General features: G+C 50.0%; 1 protein-coding gene across 3 annotated transcripts in view; it reads left to right on the top strand.

The window, feature by feature from the left end:
- The window catches only part of Dlgap3 (DLG associated protein 3), a 65695-nt gene that overhangs the window by 11235 nt on the left and 37266 nt on the right, over nt 1-17194 (top strand). For all 3 annotated transcript variants that reach the window (XM_013120224.3, XM_040756603.1, XM_005079461.4), the window contains exons 2-3: nt 13194-13276; nt 14746-15900. In XM_013120224.3, the coding sequence (XP_012975678.1) occupies nt 14797-15900 (1104 nt within the window). In that variant the 5' untranslated portion in view covers nt 13194-13276; nt 14746-14796. The remainder of the gene's footprint in view (nt 1-13193; nt 13277-14745; nt 15901-17194) is intronic.

Below are 17194 nucleotides of genomic sequence, written 5' to 3'. Positions count from 1 at the left end.
GGGCTGTGAGCTTGGGGGTTGGGCCGAAACAGCCGCCAGAGCCGCCCACCTGCCCGCGGTGTCATGGCAACGACTCTGCCCACGTGGACGAAGAGGAAAGGGAGGAGAAGAGTGGAGGAGAGGAGTCGCGACCGATGTGAAGATGGGAGGGGGCTTCTCAAGGTCCCCTATGCCAAAGTCCCCACTCCTCAGCTTGGATTGGCCCTAACTCCTTTCTCCCCAGAGACCCCAGGGGAGGGTGTGGCTGTGTTTCAGTTCTGGCTGCCGAATATGCTTGTCCTTGAGTGGCCTGAGTAATGATGACCTTGGCCTCTTACACGTGGACCTTGGCTAGTGTTCTGGGGGACACGGAGTTTTTGCACGTGCACGCTTCTCCATGTCTCCCCATACAAGTCGGGGGGGGTGGTGCTTGGGGCTGAGGGGATGAGAGCCCGACCTACTTCTCCATTTTCTCACTATTTTTCAAAAGGAAAATGACCCACTTTTCAACCAATCGGACTGGGGCCTGTTCCCAGGCTGATTCCCTGCGCCCCCCTGCCCAGGCTTCTACCCCATTCCTCAGCCTCTTTGCCACGTGCTGGACTCACTTCTAGGGGAAGCAGGCGCATCTATGTGGAGGGGCTCCTCACTGCCGTCTGCACGAGGCTTAGGGGAGATCTCGTTCTGACTCGGGGTAGGGGTGAGCCAAAGCTGGTCTGGGAGAAATCAGTCACTTTGGGCAGACATTCTCGACTGCCACAGTCCTTGGCATTTTGAGTCCCTTCTTGTAGCCCCGGACAGTACCAGGATGCACCTCCCATTTCACAGAGTAGCAGGAAGGATTCTGCGACTGGTGGGAAGGCGGTACCCTCACCCAGTTTGTTTTAGTGGTTGGTGGTAGCCTCGTTTCCTAAGCTGCTCATTTCCAAATGGAAAGGGAAAGCCTTTTCTGTCTGTCTACTCTTGTGCCTGCCACAGTTCTTCCAAGAGACCCCTCAAGAAGGTTCTGCCTGGGCCTTGCCTCTAAGCCCCTCCCCTCTAAGATATTGGTCTGGGCCTCAGAGCCCCCTCCCTCCCTCAACTATATTGGCCTGGGCTGGCTTGGAGGGTGATTAGGGATTTAATTATTTAGTTTCTCTAGCGCAGTAGATTAATTCCATCCATCACAGGCAGGCCGAGCCTTCTCTCCCTCTTTGGGCTGGCTGGCCAACTCCAGAGGAAGGGAACATCATTGCTCACCTGGGCCTAGTATTGGATTGGGGAACAATGGATAAAGTTCTTGTTGGGGGAGGATTTGATGTATGACATTGATTGGATGTGGTTGCCTATGAGGTGTGAACACATAGAGCTGTCATAGGGAGACAAGAGTGGGGACACATGTGCTATGCTTGCATCTCTGCAGCTTCTGTGCACCCAGACCGCCGTGTCTTTTGGGGGATAGTGCAGATGCTGATGAACTCTTGTGGGAACAGTGTCTTTAGACACTAAGTATACAGGACTCTGTGTGAGCATGAGTGCTGTGTAGGTATGTGGATGACTGCATGGCTGTGGCACTTAACATCTGGATGACCATGAAACAAAAGGTGAGTGGACAGTTTGAGGTATTTGTGTGACCACGTGTGAGGGAGAAATAGAAGGGGTGGAGTTTTCCTAGGTGAGTGCTGAGCCGGACCTACGGGGGTCTATCTGTTGACCTCATCAGAGGACTAAACTCAGAAACATATTTTTTATTTTATTTATTTATTGTGCATACAGCCTTCTGCCTGCAGGCCAGCAGAGGGTACCAGATTTCATTCAAGGTGGTTGTGAGCCACCATGTAGTTGCCGGGAATTGAACTCAGGACCTCTGGAAGAACAGTTAGTGCTCTTAACCGCTGAGCCATCTCTCCAGCCCCCAGAAAGATATTTTTGATACATGCCTTTTCAGTCTGAATTTAGTCTCCTAGAGGTTGAGAGTGTCAGCCCCATATCACCTCAAGCAGTTTTCTTTATGTTCTAAGCCTCAATCTCCTCATCTGTAAGATGAGATGGATGATGGTACCTTCCACGGGCAGCTGTGATGACTGTGAGATGGGCAGATGATGGTACCTTCCATGGGCAGCTGTGATGACTGTAAGATGGGATATATGATAGTACCTTCCACGGGCAGCTGTGATGACTGTGTAAGATGGGGCAGATGATGGTACCTTCCATGGGCAGCTGTGATGACTGTGTAAGATGGGCAGATGATGGTACCTTCCATGGGCAGCTGTGATGACTGTGTGGTGGGGCAGATGATGGTACCTTCCATGGGCAGCTGTGATGACTCTGGGAGAAGATGCTTTTTTCCTATACAGTTTGACAGTGTTTGTGTGGTTACAGCATTCAAAGAGGTTAACTGAGCCTGAGTGGTGGTGTACTCCTGTAATTCTAGTACTTGGGATGCTGAGGTAGAGGGATCATAAATTGATGAGTTTGAGCCCTGCCTGGGCTATATATTGGGTTTCAGGCCACCCTAAGCTATGTATGGTCAGATGACTCAAACACCAAAACTAGGGTCTGGAGAGATGGCCCCATGGTTAAGAGCACTTGCTGCTCCTGTAGAAAATTGGAATTGGATTCCCAGCACCCACACCAGATGGCTCACAACTTCTTGTAACTCCAATGCCCTCTTTTGTCCTCTGTGATCATTGCACATATGTGGTGCATATGCTGTCAAGCAGTTTTACATACAGACACATAAGTAAAAATGAATGAATGAATAAATAATTTTTAAAGTAGGTAAGCATAGTGGTACACAGCATTGGAGAAGCAGAGGTAGGCAGGTTGTTGGGATTTTGTGTGTGTGCGATGGTGCTGGGGATTGAACCTGGGCCTTGAGGATACTGACAAATATTTTACCACTATTCTACCTCCCAGTATAGCTTGTTGTGATTTTTGATTTTTTTTTGGAGGGGGGTTGTGATTTTTGATTTTTGAAGTCAGCCTGGTCTACATAAGTTTCAGGCTAGCCAGGGCTACATAGTGAGGCTCTTGTCTTTTAAAATTAAAAACAACAAAACCTGGGTGTGGTGGCACACACCTTTAATCCTAGTACTTAGGAGGCATAAGTACATCAATCTATGTGAGTTCAAGGCCAGACTGTTCTACATAGAGAATTCCAGGACAGCTAAGGATGCATAGAGGGAACCTTTCTCAAAAACAAAACAACAACAAAAAAATCTGGCAGGTATAGTGCTTACCTGGCATGCATGACCTGATGAGCGTACTTTCTCAGCTGAGACTCCTCTTCCATCACCATGTAGAATACACCTGTCATCCCAGTAGTCAGGAGGCAGAGGCAGGTGGATCTCTGTGAGTTCAAGACCAGCTCAGCATGGTCTGCATAGTGAGTTCCAGACTAGCCAGAGCTACCAAGTGAGACTCTGTCTCTAAAAACTAAAAGTAAACTATTACTGTGGCACTATTAATAATCATAAAGCCATTCTCAGCTATAGCAAGTTCAAGGCCAGCTTGGGCTACAAACCGTAGACTTCCGAGTTGACAGGCACCTGAGATTTTCCGTTCAGTGCCAGACTCTGCTTGCATGCCTCCCTGGGCAGGACACAGCTCTGCCTGCTTTGGCCATCTGGCCCAGCTGCAGGGTCATTTCTCCCTTCTCCCAGTGCATCAGCTGTTGGTTGCTACTTCCTGATGACTCAGTCACTGAAGCTGAACTCATTGAGAATCTACTGTGCACTTTGCCTGGCCATGTAGAAACAGATCTCTGATCTTATCCTCTAAGGAGTTCTGAAGCTTGCACCATACGTTTATCCTGCTGTTCATAATAAAGAGTAGGGGGCAGAAGAGGAATAGTGACTGCTGTTTTGGGCTTCATGGAGAGGCCACTCTTAGTAAATACATCCTATAGGGTAACTGATGGAATGCTTGCCTAGCCTGTACAAGAGCCCTGAGTCGGATCCTCAGCCCTACATAAACCGGGTGTGATGACACATGCCTTGTCCCGGTTCTTGGACGGTACAGACGGGATGGTCAGGTATTTATGGTCATCTTCAGCTACATAATGAGTTTGAGGCTAGCAACAAGATATATGCATCAGAGGTGCAATCGGTAGGACAGGTGGGTGGCTATTACTGTGTATGCTGCTTCTTGCCCTGCGCATTTGCCTGCTGTGCTCCTCCCCCTCAGCTTCCCATTCCGTTCTCAGATGCTCTAAGTCCAGGGGTTCAGAGGAGAAGTGGGCTTAGGCATCCCTGCAGCTGGGGTGGGGTCAGCAGACTTCAGGCAGAGCTGAAGGGTAGGAGATTCCACCCAGGAGTCAGCCAACGAAAGGCCCTTCAGAGGGTCCAACCTTGGGCTTGATTCTCCTGTGACACTGACCCAGAAGGAGAGGATGGACCTTTGTGCTAGACATCCCTGTGTCAGTTAAATAGAGAGCTTGGGGGAGCGGTATGCCAAGTTGTAGATTCCGTGTCAGGGATACGTGACTGGTCGACTAGGTTGGAAGTTGAAAAGGCTATGGACTTGGCCTGGCAGAGAATCACATGTCCATTGGACCCTGGTTGGAACTTGGCTCCTGTCTCTCATTCTGTGGTGGCCATGGCTGGCTAAAGCCTGGCAACACCTTGGAGGCAAGAGCAAGTCCCACACAAGTGAAAGAAGGTGCTATGGTGTTCACGTTAGAATAGACGTCAGAATGGAGACTGATGCACCTTACCTTGGATTGATCAGTTAGTTACTTGTACGACGGAAGGGGGCAGATTCCATTGTCCCCATTTTACAGATGAAAACAAGCTATTTCTGGCTCAACTAAGGTAGTATAGGTGCAGATAGACAGCTGTCTTTGTCCTCCCAGTTCCCAGTTTTGAGGTTGAGCTTTTTCTTCTGGATCACTGGAATGGGAAGAGAAACTGCCATTTATGGCTACAGAGGACTCTGGAGGTCTGTGAACTAGAGACTCTAATTCCCTCAGGTCCCACCATTTTGGGGCACCAGGGCTGCTCTGCTATGTGTTGCACGCTCGAGATGTAGGAGGTCATCAAAAGCTTCCTAGGCAAGCACATTCTTGCATACACACAAAGAGAGTTTCCACAGTATCCATTTCTGATCCACTAGGCATGGTTTCGGCCTCTGCCCAAGGCTGTCTGAGAAATCCTCTTTAAGAGGCCCATATTTAGTTCTCACACATTTAGAAGGCTTTCCCTTCATCTTTAGGCAGTCCGTGGCACTGCCCTGGACATCTTACCTGCATTCCCTTAATCCTGTGACACCACAGACCTGAGGGAGAGACTGTTCTTGCCCCCATTTGAACACAGGGTGGCCTGTGAAAGAGGAAGGCAATTCTTTAAGGCTATGTTTATTTAACTGGTGGACCTGAACTATAAACCCAGATGGTTTAGCACAAAGCTTAGAAAAGACACTCTCTGTCACTAGCCACCCCTGGACAGAGCCTCGGAGGAATTCTGGTCCTGGGATGACTCCTCTCAGCAGGAGGAGACTCTTGGACCCTTGAGGAGTGGGGGTGGGGTGGGGGTGGACATGCCTGACTGAGAGTAGATAGACTGGAAGGAGTTGGTCATGAGGGACAAGGTTGGTTAGTGTGGTTGTATCTCAGAGGGCTTTTGGAAGCCCTGGAGAAGGAAGAGAGGAAGCTCATACTTGGTTTGCAGGGTTTCTTGGCTCCATGGCCTTAGCAAGAGAAGGTGCTGGGGTCTAATATGCTTGAGTGACAAGACCTACTTAGGGCTGGAAGCAGACACTGAGCCTCCTCCTAGGCTGGTCTGTCTCTGTAACGTTGCAAGGGCCGCCCCCTTGCCTGCTTTCTTCTCCACCATTCCCTTCCCTGTGTAAAAGATCACCTCGGGTAATACAAACAAGCTGTAAGAGCAGAGCTGTGTTTAGGGGCAGGATTTTGCATACTGATCTTTCTGAGCTCTCCAACGCCTTTGGAAGGAAAGGTGTGGAGGTCCTTTCTGTGGGGTTCTGTGTGCAGGAGAGTGGGCGAAGGCCGCGGGGAAACCATTCATTCACCTCTGCCAGTGCCAGGCATTCTAGATCACAGACTACTGAAGCAATGAGACAGGCCTAGTCATGGCCCCTTTGGAGGGGATGCTTTGCCACTGGAAGATGTACCATAAAAATGCAATGGATGAAGAGAGTTATTGCAAACATCCATGAGTGCTATGGGGCAGCAGAACGGGTGATGTAGAATGAGCCCAGGGAGGATAAGGTTGGACTTTAGTTAAAGTGAGTGGTCAGGGAAGGCCTGTCTGAACTGAGCCCCAAAAGATGAGACAGAGGAAGCCATGGGAGTATCTGGGGCAGAGTGTTCCGGCAGCAAGAACATCAAGTGCAAAGCCCCTTGAGGTGGGGTTTTCAAAGAGATTATAGGTGGTGTGGGTCACTCACAGGCTTGCGTGAGCCCTGTCTGATGGGTCAGGAGATGCTCTCAGACTTGGCCCTGCTGCAATGTCTTGAGTGTTTTGAAAGAGCAAGCCCATTTTCTGCAGCCTTCTTGCCCTGAGCTCCCAGGAAGAGTTGATTAAATTAAGTAATGAAGGTAAGGGAGTATGTCTGTAAGCTTCCCTCCTTCCATTCTGTTCCTCCTCCTCCATTTCCTGCGGCAGGGAAGGTAGGAGAGGCATTTTCCTTGGATCCCTGTGGGCTGGGGTTGGGCCATGGTGCTGGATTGAGGGATGCCAGGGCATCCGCCTAGCAACAGAATGTTGACAAAGGTATCAAGGGTCAAGGGGGCTTGGATGAAAGTGGATGCAAGCAGAGATGGGCAAAGATAAATAATTGTGGATTTTGAGTTGTGGGCCACGGGTTCTGTGTGGTTCAGTGGTTCCCCCATTCCCAGTGGGCATACAGCTCTAGCCATCTGAGCTGCTGTCAGGTCCAGGCATGATGGAGGGAAACAGGTAGAGTTAACACAGGGAAAGGGGATGGTTAGGCAAAGCCTGAAGCTAGAGCTGCACACGTGGTTCAGTCACAGGCATGGAAGAATCCAGACTCCCAGCAACAAAACAAACCTTAGGGCTCACTTGCTGAGAAACCTGTTATATTGAAACCAGCGGGAAGATGACCTCATGGACCCCCATGGGGATGGATAATGCTCCCCCTCCCATTAAAGAACTTCAACATCCTTTTGCTGCTATCTGGACCATCCTGTCTAGTTCTCCCAGCAGCTTCTTGAAGGAAGCAATGAATCAGCTAATATTTAATTTTTGAAATCTCTGTCTTCACACAAAGCATCACTTGTGTCGGTCTCAGACACTGGCTTTTCTTGAGCACATCTGGATCCCCAGATGTGGACTGCCAAGAACAACTGGTCTCTTCACCAGCAGGGTGTCAGTGACCTTAGATGGTTGTCTCAGAGAGAGCAAATGACCTGCTCAAGGTCACTCGGTAAACTGGTGAAGAGAGGAAGAAAAATAAAACCTCACATAGCGACAGCCGCTTGTATGGAACATTTACTGTATGAGTCACAGCACTAAGGAGTTCATGTGATATACTATTAACCACGTTGTTAGCACTTCCACGACGACTCTGATGCCCCCATTTTATAGATGAGAAAATGGTGTAAGAGCCGTAAATCACTGGCCCCTGCACACACAGCTAGTGCATAGAAAGGGATTTGAACCTAGATAGTGAGATGGCAGACCCAAACCAATGGTTGCTTTGATCTTGGGGTGGAGGTGGGGGTGCATCTGGGAGTCACCTAGGTCTCAAGCAAAGAGTGTCGACTGCCTTGGCTGGGCAGGGCCCTGGGGCGAAGGAGGAAGTGCCCTGACTTCTGCAGCACTTTTCCTTCTCCATTCTTTTTCTGGAAGGTAATTGCTTGGGGCAGTGACAACCTCCTGGCGAATTACACAGCTGGCTTCCCAGTGAGATTTGTAACAACAACCTCGCCAGCCTGGCAGCCCCCAGCAAGTTCCGGTTTAAGAAACTAATTGCTGGATTGTGTAGTTGGTGCTAAATTGGGTAATTTCTTGGTGACGGCATCTGTGCCACTTCTTCCATTCCCAGATAGACTTGAGGTCTGTCACAGAAGAACCTGTCACACACAGCACCCTCCCAGAATCCCTCACTTCCCACTTGCCAGCCAGCCATAGGTTACCGTGGAAGTGACTGCCTCCCTGCCCAGAGGTCACCATCTAGGCAGCTGTCTGTGTCATGGGATGAGAAAGGTGGCTTGATGTGGTAAAATGGAGAAAGCAAGGCTGGGGATGTGGCTCAGTTGGTAGAGATGTTTGCCCTGTGGTTTGGTCCCCAGCACTGCATAAAGCTGAGTTCAGGCATGCCTCTAATCCCAGCACTCAGAGGTAGAGGCAAGGCGATCACAGATTCAAGGTTGATATATTGTGAGTTAAAGACTAGAGGAAGAGAGAGAGATAGATGGGACCAACTTCAGGGAAGTTTCCTTTATTCTCTATTTGACCTTGGACTTGATATAAAGTTACACTCCCCATATAGAGGTAAATGTTAAATGAGGCTCTCCTTAGCTCTGTGGTATGCATGAAGTCTTTTTTTATTTGTTTGATTGCTTAATACTTGTTACTTTCAAATGACATTTCATAAGCTCACCTTCTCTGGGCTAATAGCACAGGCAGTAGTCAAGCCATCAGTCTGCGGAGCTGGGCAACACAAACTTTACTATCAGCTTTCAGTGTGATCTTGGGTAGGCCCAAGCCTCAGTTTCTTTTTCTTTAGATGGATGTGTGGGGAAGAATGATGGACATTTTGGGAATCAAATAAAATGCCGTAAGTGAGAGGACCTTGTTCTTCTCAGGCATACATTCAGTCCACAAATACCTACTGTGTGCCAAGCATTGTGCCTAGGGACTGGGGGGAGGGAGGATACAATGAAGATGGTCAGAATTCCTGCGCGGAATTCACAGTCTATCAGGAGGGACAGACAGTCACAGAATCACACAGATTTAAAATGGTAACTAGATAAGAGCAGGGTACATGATGCCTTGAGAGCAAACAGCAGGGGGATCTGACCTAGTCAGGGAGGCCAGAGAAAGCTTCCCTGAAGAAGCAACAACTGGGCTGAGATCTGAAGGGCACACAGAAGTCAGAAAGGCAGAGGTGGGTGGGGGAAAGCGTTCTGGACAGGGAGTAGGCCCCATGATGTGAGGGATCATGGAACAGAAAGGGCTGGCTTGGCCAAAGCACAGTGAACAAGACAGGGGGAGCGTGTGTGGCAAGGATGCTGGGAAGGCAGGGAGGGACAGGTGTGCAGGCTCCGTTGTCCGGGCTAAGATGCCAGTCCAAGGACACTGGGGTGAGGTTGGAAACAGAAGTGACACGATTGCATCTGTATCCCCAAGTGATAATTCGGGTTACCAGAACGGGGAGATTAGTTAGCAGCCTCCTGCATATGTCCCAGCAGAAGGTGATGTTTGAGGTGCGGCTGCATTTGGTAGCATTGCTTTCTGTCGCAAATGCAGAAAATCTGGCCAACGGTGGTTTAAAATAGTTTGTTCCTTATCATATATAGGCCTGGAGAAAGGCAACCACTTGTGTTGGTTCCGTGGCTCGATGGTGTCAGGACCTACATCTCTGTGATTATCAAAGCCTTTCTTCTCACAGTGAGCTGGGTACCCCAGATCTGGCCACCATTGTCTTATTCTGGCCGGAAAGCAGGAGAGGAAGGATGACACCAGCAAGCCCCTCCCCTTGTCACAAAGGCAGAAGCTCAGCCCTTTTGTCACAGAGGCAGACTTTTTCCCCAGGAACCTCATATTTTTGTGTATAAATCATTAGCCACAATGGAATGACCTGGCCTCATCACAAGGGAGCCTGGGAAGGGAAAGGGGGTTTGGGAATCAGTCTTTGCTACTTAGCCAACAGTGATTGGTGGGCACAGCTATTTTTAGGAAACAAAATCCATAGGAAGTGATGATGGGTTGGGCGAGAGGCCTCTCCTCGCTCACTTTTCCTTCCCATTCATTGTATCTCGTGATGAGGTGGGGGCAGAGCGGGGAGGCACGCAGTCTGAAGAATAGTACACAGGAGAAAGCCAGTCCATAATCCGATCTTTCCTTTAAAACTGGGTGTGGTGGCACATGAATGCAATCCTAGAACTCGAGAGGCAGAGGCAGGAGGATCAGAAATTCAAGGTCATTTTTGGCTGTGTAAGCAATTTAGAGCTGGCTTGGGTGAAGTGAGATTCCATTTCCTTTTTCTTTAGGAAATCCAGAAATGGATTATCCCCTTCCTTCAGTAACTTGTATTTAGTTATATTATTGCTGTTTGTATGTGAAGGTTTGGTGGATTCTCTTGAACACCTGTAATCCCAATACTCAAGAGGCTGAGTGAGGAGGGCCTTCATGCTTAGGCTACGTAGTGGGATCCTGTCTCAATAAAAAAAAAAAAAGAAATAAAAGTATGGGCTGGAGAGATGGCTCAGGGGTTAAGAGCCAGTAGTGCTCTGGCAGGGGACCCAAGTTAATTCCTAACACCATGTAGGGTAACTCCAGCCCCAGGAGGCTGAGAGGCCTCTGGCCTCTGTGGCCATCAATAATTACATTTGAATACCCCACACAGACATACAACGAATACATAATTGAAAATAACATATCTCTAAAATGGAAAGCAATGAATAAATAAAGGTGTTACATTAGAGATTACACTGTGTAGTCTTTGGGGGTTTAAAAATTAATTTTATTATTTGCTTATATAGTATGTGTGTGTGTGTTCATAGGGGTGTGCCCAGATGTCATGAGACACATGTGGAGGTCAAAGGTCAACTGTTGGGAATCTGTTTTCTCCTTCCCCTTTGTGGGCTCTGGAGATCCAACTCAGGTTGTCAGGCTTGGCTGCAAGTGCTTTTCTGCCCACTGAGTCATCTCATCAGCCCCAATCTTCCAGAGGTTTAAAATGGTTTCCTATGCATTGTGTCATTTGATGTTCACTAAAGTCCTGCATGATGTGGGAACAGGTGCTATTAGGCTTAGAAGGCTATACCATTTGTCTGATTCCACAGACCTGGTTCTGGGACTGTGTTTTATTCCTAGACAGTTCTTTCCTGTAGGGCACGGGTGCTAGGGGGTCTGTCTGAAGAGGGGTGATTGTCCCAGACTAGAGCTAAGGGGACATGGATTGGTGAAAATGAGAATCAAATTTGGGAAGATCTCGGACGGGGTGGCCCACACCTGTAATCTCACCACTTTTGGGGGGGTGGGAGGTGGATGCAGCAAGATCGAGTTCAAGGTCATTCCTGGCTATAGAAGGAGTCTTAGGCCAGCCTGGGATACTGAAACCTTTCTCAAAAAGGAGACGACTCAGTGGTTAAGAGCATTTGCTGGGTCTGGGTTTGTTTCTCACACCTGTATGTTGGCTCACAATGATCTGTAACTCCAGTTTCAGGGGATTTGGCACCTTCTTCTGACCTTGGCAGGCACCAGGCACATGGGTGATACACATGCGTATATGATGGCAAAACATTCATTCATACACATAAAATAAATAAATCCAAAAAAACTCTGCAAAACAAAACAGTTTGATGGTATCTCAGAAGCTTGGTGGCAGCAGGTGTGGGAAGCTGGTGGAAGGGACATCTGTGAACACCCGCCACTGGGAAGTTCACTGTGAGGTTGCAGTTTGGTATGACCAAAGACAAGGTAAATGGGACGCCTCGGGGTTAAGCCAAAGTGGTCTTTGTGCTGTGAGTCTCTGGTCTATGTCCTTGGGGCAGCAAAAAGAATATGCCATGGACATCATCCCATCATCCCAGGGGGGAGATGCTTCTGAATGCTTTCTACAACGGCTCCTCAAGCCATCTTGGTGTGAACTCCTCTCTGTTATCCTAGCAGAAAGACGATAAATGAGAATTGCTGTAGAGCCAGGCTCTTGGTATCAATTAGGTCACCCCTGTGTCCCTCTAGGGAAGAACGAATTGCTCCTTGGGTCCAGGCCCTGCAGCTGGGAGCTGCACATGTCTGGATCTTTCCTCTGTAGAGATTTCCTACCAACTTCACAGTCTTCATTGTGTCACATTGCTCAGGGCCAGGAAGTTCTGCCTGATGTCTGATTGTGTCTCTTTCACTATATTAATCATGCCCGCAAAGCTAGCTGACATCCCCATGTCTAATAATGGCTTCATTAGTCCTTCCAGTCACGGCTGCTGCAAACTTCAGGGCCGTCTCCCCCTCTGACTCTCTCTCTCTCTCTCTCTCTCTCTCTCTCTCTCTCTCTCTCTCTCTCTCTCTCTCTCTCTCTCTCTCTCTCTCCCAGTATTTGCCAAATCTTAGCCTCCTTCTGGAACTTTCCTAGACCACCCCTCAGGATTTGATATTTGCGTTCTTTGTCTACCTTGTACCCACCGTTTTCTCCACTTCGGATTATCCCATACCCGACCTTCATCTAACCCCTATTGTACTTCAAATACCCCCTTTCTCTGGGAAGCCTTCCTTGATTTTTCTCTTCTGAATCTGGCATAGTTGTTAATCTACACTAGACTTAACATTTTATCATCTCTCTGCAGCACACGCATCTCTGCATCCACACAGTTGAACACTCACATAGGACAGGCTCCAGTTAGAGATGGCTGGACCTATTGTTCACCTTGCTGGAGACTGGTAGTTGGGAGAGATGGAGACTGAAACAAACAATTTCAATGTAGCATGCTTGCTGCTTCCTGGGGGCACCCAGAGTATCATAAAAGCCCAAATGAGAGGTATAACCCAGAATAGAGAGTACAGAAAGTCTCCATGGGAAAGTGAGGCTTCATATGAGTAAGTGTTAGCCAGGAGGAGAGATTGAGGGTGGATGAGAGGCGATTCAAGGAGGAAGGAACAGCTTGTGCCAGAATATAGGAACCCGCTATTCTTCCTGTGAGACTTCGGACCCTTTAAGGACAGGGGTCACACTTAAATGACCTCAGTCCACTTCTCATTCAGTCTGCCTTGCAGTAGGTGCTCTACAAATGTCTGTGGAGTGTAGCCATCTTTAAGGGCAATGAAAATGCCGTAGCCGAACACCATGGACAGATCATACAGACACCTGCAATTGGAGGTAGTCCAACCTGTGAATGTATTTGCATATATTTGCATAATGAAGCCAACTTCATTTCCCTGAGGGTCTGAAGCCTCTGCATCATGGGTGATCCAACTAGTCCTGGTTTGGGGAGTTGGGAAAGAGCATTGTCAGGCCAGAGACCTGCCATGAGGACTCCAGGAGAATCTCATTCCTCCTCTACTGATTCTTACTTCTCTCTTGCCTGCCAGGAGCCAGTGGTCCTGCGCCTGCTGAAGTTAGGATTCTACCTGGTGGTGGGGATCCTGACGCCAAGGATGGGACACCCCGGATGGTGAGTATTAGGAAATTTGGGAAATGGGGGTTATAGTCAGAGTCGCAAACTCAAATACTTGATTCAAAGTGACACAATCCATTTGCTGGCTTTTCCATCTCCTCATGTTGAGCTCCATTTTTTCATGGTAAGTGTGGAGAATGTCTACATGACAGGATTTTCCGTTGGCTTTAGAGACTGTGGGGTGTGCACCATAGCGGGAGCATCACTAGTGTTAGGGAAATGGGAGGAGATGAGCTGCGGGCGGGGTCTGGGAGGAGTCAGAGCAGAGTTGGTGCAGGGAATCGGTGTGGGGAGGCAGGCAGAGTGAGTATTAGGAGGTGCTCCTGTCTGGAGTCTTTGAGACTGTCATCTCCTAGTCAGCAGATGGCCCAGGAGCTGGTCTGGGGCGGGGGAGGGCTCCGTCTGCCAGATCCTCTGTCCCTGTCCCTCCTGCTGTCACCTCCTCCTGCCTTAGCTCCTGTCCTGGCAGCTCCTGGAGTCCTGATTGGAGGCAACTCTTGCTGAGAGCTGACCTCTCTTGTCCTGTAGCCTTGGCAAGCCTGGGATGGGGGCCAGAGACGTTGGTTCCCAGTGGCTTCTCTCCATTGGCTCCCGGCCTCACTGACCCACTGTTCCTGGGAGGAAGAACTCCTGGGTTCCAATCTCAATCTAGTGGTCACATGTTGTCTGGTCTAGCCAGCAGTCCTTCTCTGGAGTCTTCCCTCCCTCCACGATGCCCTCCATGGAAAGGGAGTGAGGCAAAGGGTAACAGGAAAGGGGTGGGCAGGGGAGGACTCCAGTGGGGCGTGTCTGGAAGCCAGCAAAGGCAGGAGGAACCAACTCAAGTTTTCCTGCCTCTGGTATTCCTGAGGGGAGGGGAGGATCCTGTAGGCAGATGGGAGGGAGTAGCTGTGGAAGGAAAGGTGTGTGTATGTGCGTGTGCGTGCATGTGCACACGTGTGTGTCTTGTGGAGTGGCATGGGGATGTAGACTTGAAGTTAGTGTTCTCTTCTATCATGGTGCTGGGTACTCTAGCTCCAAGGCCTGGCATTGACAGCAGGATGTGGGATAGGGTTGGGGCAGAGGGATGACTGTGAATTAATTTGCTATAGCTTAGCTTGTTAAAAGCCAGTTCACCTAATGACTGGTTTCTTTGAATATGTTGTATGTCTGCTTGGGCCTCCTTTTGTTTTTGATAATCTAAGGATATTTAAAAGCCCATTTGGCTGAAAGCATTTCCTCTTGTGAATAAGTATTTATCAAATTTGCAGCATTGATGAATGATGGGATTATTTTGTGCCCTAGTGTCTTTGTCTATTATGACTGTTTTAAGGACTTTTCAGTCCATGTGTGGAAAGATAGTATAATTAATCACAATAAAATTGGTATGCATTACCAACAGTGATGCCACGGTGCCTAGTGAAAGATGATTTAAGGTGAAGTGGCCTGTTGTTCAGTCCAAATCCCTTTTCTCCCTATTTTCTCAGGAGGTTCCTGGGGCCTGGCCCCCAACAATATGAAGAGCCTTTGCTGAGGCCATGAGGGGTTACCATGGCGACCGAGGCAGCCATCCCCGCCCAGCCCGCTTTGCTGACCAGCAGCATATGGACGTGGGCCCAGCTTCCAGGGCCCCGTACCTGCTGGGCTCCAGGGAGGCCTTCTCCACCGAGCCCCGTTTCTGTGCCCCAAGAGCTGGCCTGGGACACCTTTCTCCAGAAGGGCCCCTGAGCCTGAGTGAGGGTCCATCATCAATAGGCCCCGAGGGAGGCCCAGGGGGGGTGGGGGCTGGGGGAGGCAGCAGTACCTTCCCCAGGATGTACCCCGGCCAGGGCCCCTTCGACACCTGTGAAGACTGTGTGGGCCACCCACAGGGCAAGGGTGCCACCCGCCTGCCTCCCACACTCCTGGATCAGTTTGAAAAGCAGTTGCCAGTTCAACAAGATGGCTTCCACACACTCCCATACCAGCGAGGTCCAGCAGGGCCTGGGCCTGGACCTGGATCTGGCCCTGCCCCTGAGGCTCGCAGCGAGAGTCCTAGCCGCATCCGGCACCTGGTTCACTCTGTGCAGAGGCTCTTTGCCAAGTCCCACTCTCTGGAGGCACCCGGGAAGAGAGACTATAATGGGCCCAAGTCGGAGGGAAGAGGTGGCTCTGGGGGAGACAGCTACCCTGGCCCAGGCTCTGGAGGCCCTCACAGCTCCCACCACCACCATCACCACCACCATCACCACCACCACCAGTCCCGGCATGGCAAACGGAGCAAGAGCAAGGACCGCAAGGGGGATGGGCGACACCAGACCAAGGCCACAGGCTGGTGGAGCTCTGATGACAATTTGGACAGTGACAGTGGCTTTCTGGCGGGTGGGAGGCCCCCTGGAGAGCCTGGTGGTCCCTTCTGCATGGACGCTCCAGATGGGTCCTATCGGGACTTGAGCTTCAAGGGGCGATCGGGCGGGTCAGAAGGCCGCTGCCTTGCCTGCACTGGCATGTCCATGTCACTGGATGGACAGTCAGTCAAGCGAAGTGCCTGGCATACCATGATGGTCAGCCAGGGCCGGGATGGATACCCAGGGCCTGGGCCAGGCAAGGGGCTCCTGGGTCCAGAGACCAAGGCCAAAGCCAGGACTTATCACTATCTGCAGGTGAGGCTTTGTGGGGTGGGGAACCATATACTGGGTCCTTACCAGTCTGGTCAGCTGGGGAGCAGTGGACATGTTGGGCGGAATCCAGCTGTCCCTGGATTGGAGGTCTTGAAGGCAGGAGGCTCTGCCTCTGTGATACCTTGGCTTCCCCTGGGCTTTCACCTTACTCATTTGTACAGTGAAGGGCCCTCTAATTTGACCACGAATGCCAATTCCAGGGAGGCTTCTTGACCTTCTGGTTTGGACAAGATGTGCTCACCTCTGTCTTGGAGGGTTGAAGACAATGTGCGGTTAAGGGAAGGCAGGGGATGGGACAGGGTGCTACTATCAATAGCAATGCCTTGAGCTGGGAACTTGGCAGTTGGAGAGAATTTCTTCCTGCCCCAAGCCCTTCCCTAGACCTTTTATACTCAAATCCAGATGGTCCAATTACTGGAATATGAAGATCAGTTTCCAGAACATGCCTGGGTTTGTCATTCTGGGCTATGGTGTGGTGGGACGGTCCAGGAAATTATGGAGGAGCCTGGAGGCATGCATTTTGGGAATTTTCCAAGACTAGTGACATATTGGAGTTTGGGAGGCAGGGCTTCTTAAGAGTGGATGGCCGAGTGATGGCTGTGGAGTTCTCCCCTACTGTCCCGTGTAACCTTGTGGTCCTTTTGCCATGATTAGGAGCTGTGAACCTTTTCCTCGGACTTCCATTCTAGCTTCACCCAGCCTGTGCTAATTTTGTCAGTGCTCCTGTCATCTTAGGAGGAAAAGCCAACACAGATGTAGGGTTAGCTCCAAAGCTCACATGTCCTCTAGGTTGCTAGTCCACATCAGTTCATTCAGTGAGCATGTCCTTGATACAGTGATCGGGACCCCTGCCACGGAGAGCTCACAGTTCCTCGGGAATAGACAAGGAAGCAGATGGTAAGCTGTGTGGTAGAAGAGAATCCTGGGTCCCGTGGGAACAGAGGAGGCTCCTCGCTCACCTGTGGGTGGTGGCTAGCAGTGTCTCAGGGAAGCCTCCGTGAAGAACGTCTCCAGAGCTGACTCTCTGTGGAGGGGTTGGAATTAGCCAAGTGCAGACTGAAGGTGTTCCAGGGAGATTGTCGGAAGGCATGGGGAGGCGAGCTTGCATGAGCCTGTGGGGTGACATTGGCCTTGCTTGTCAGTTGTACACATGTTAGTACTCTCCTGGGGGAGCTCATGAAAGCCCAAGAGAGCAAATAGGACTAGAGCAAAATAGGATGAGACAGCTGGGATTTGAGATGTGTGGGGTAGCTTCAGATTGCTCCCTCCCTGGGTG

Source organism: Mesocricetus auratus, unplaced genomic scaffold, assembly GCF_017639785.1.
Source record: "Mesocricetus auratus isolate SY011 unplaced genomic scaffold, BCM_Maur_2.0 Super-Scaffold_100014, whole genome shotgun sequence".
Classification (NCBI taxonomy): Eukaryota; Metazoa; Chordata; class Mammalia; order Rodentia; family Cricetidae; genus Mesocricetus; species Mesocricetus auratus.
The sequence above is the reverse complement of the archived record's forward strand: the minus strand, read 5'-3'. Positions and strand labels throughout refer to the sequence as shown.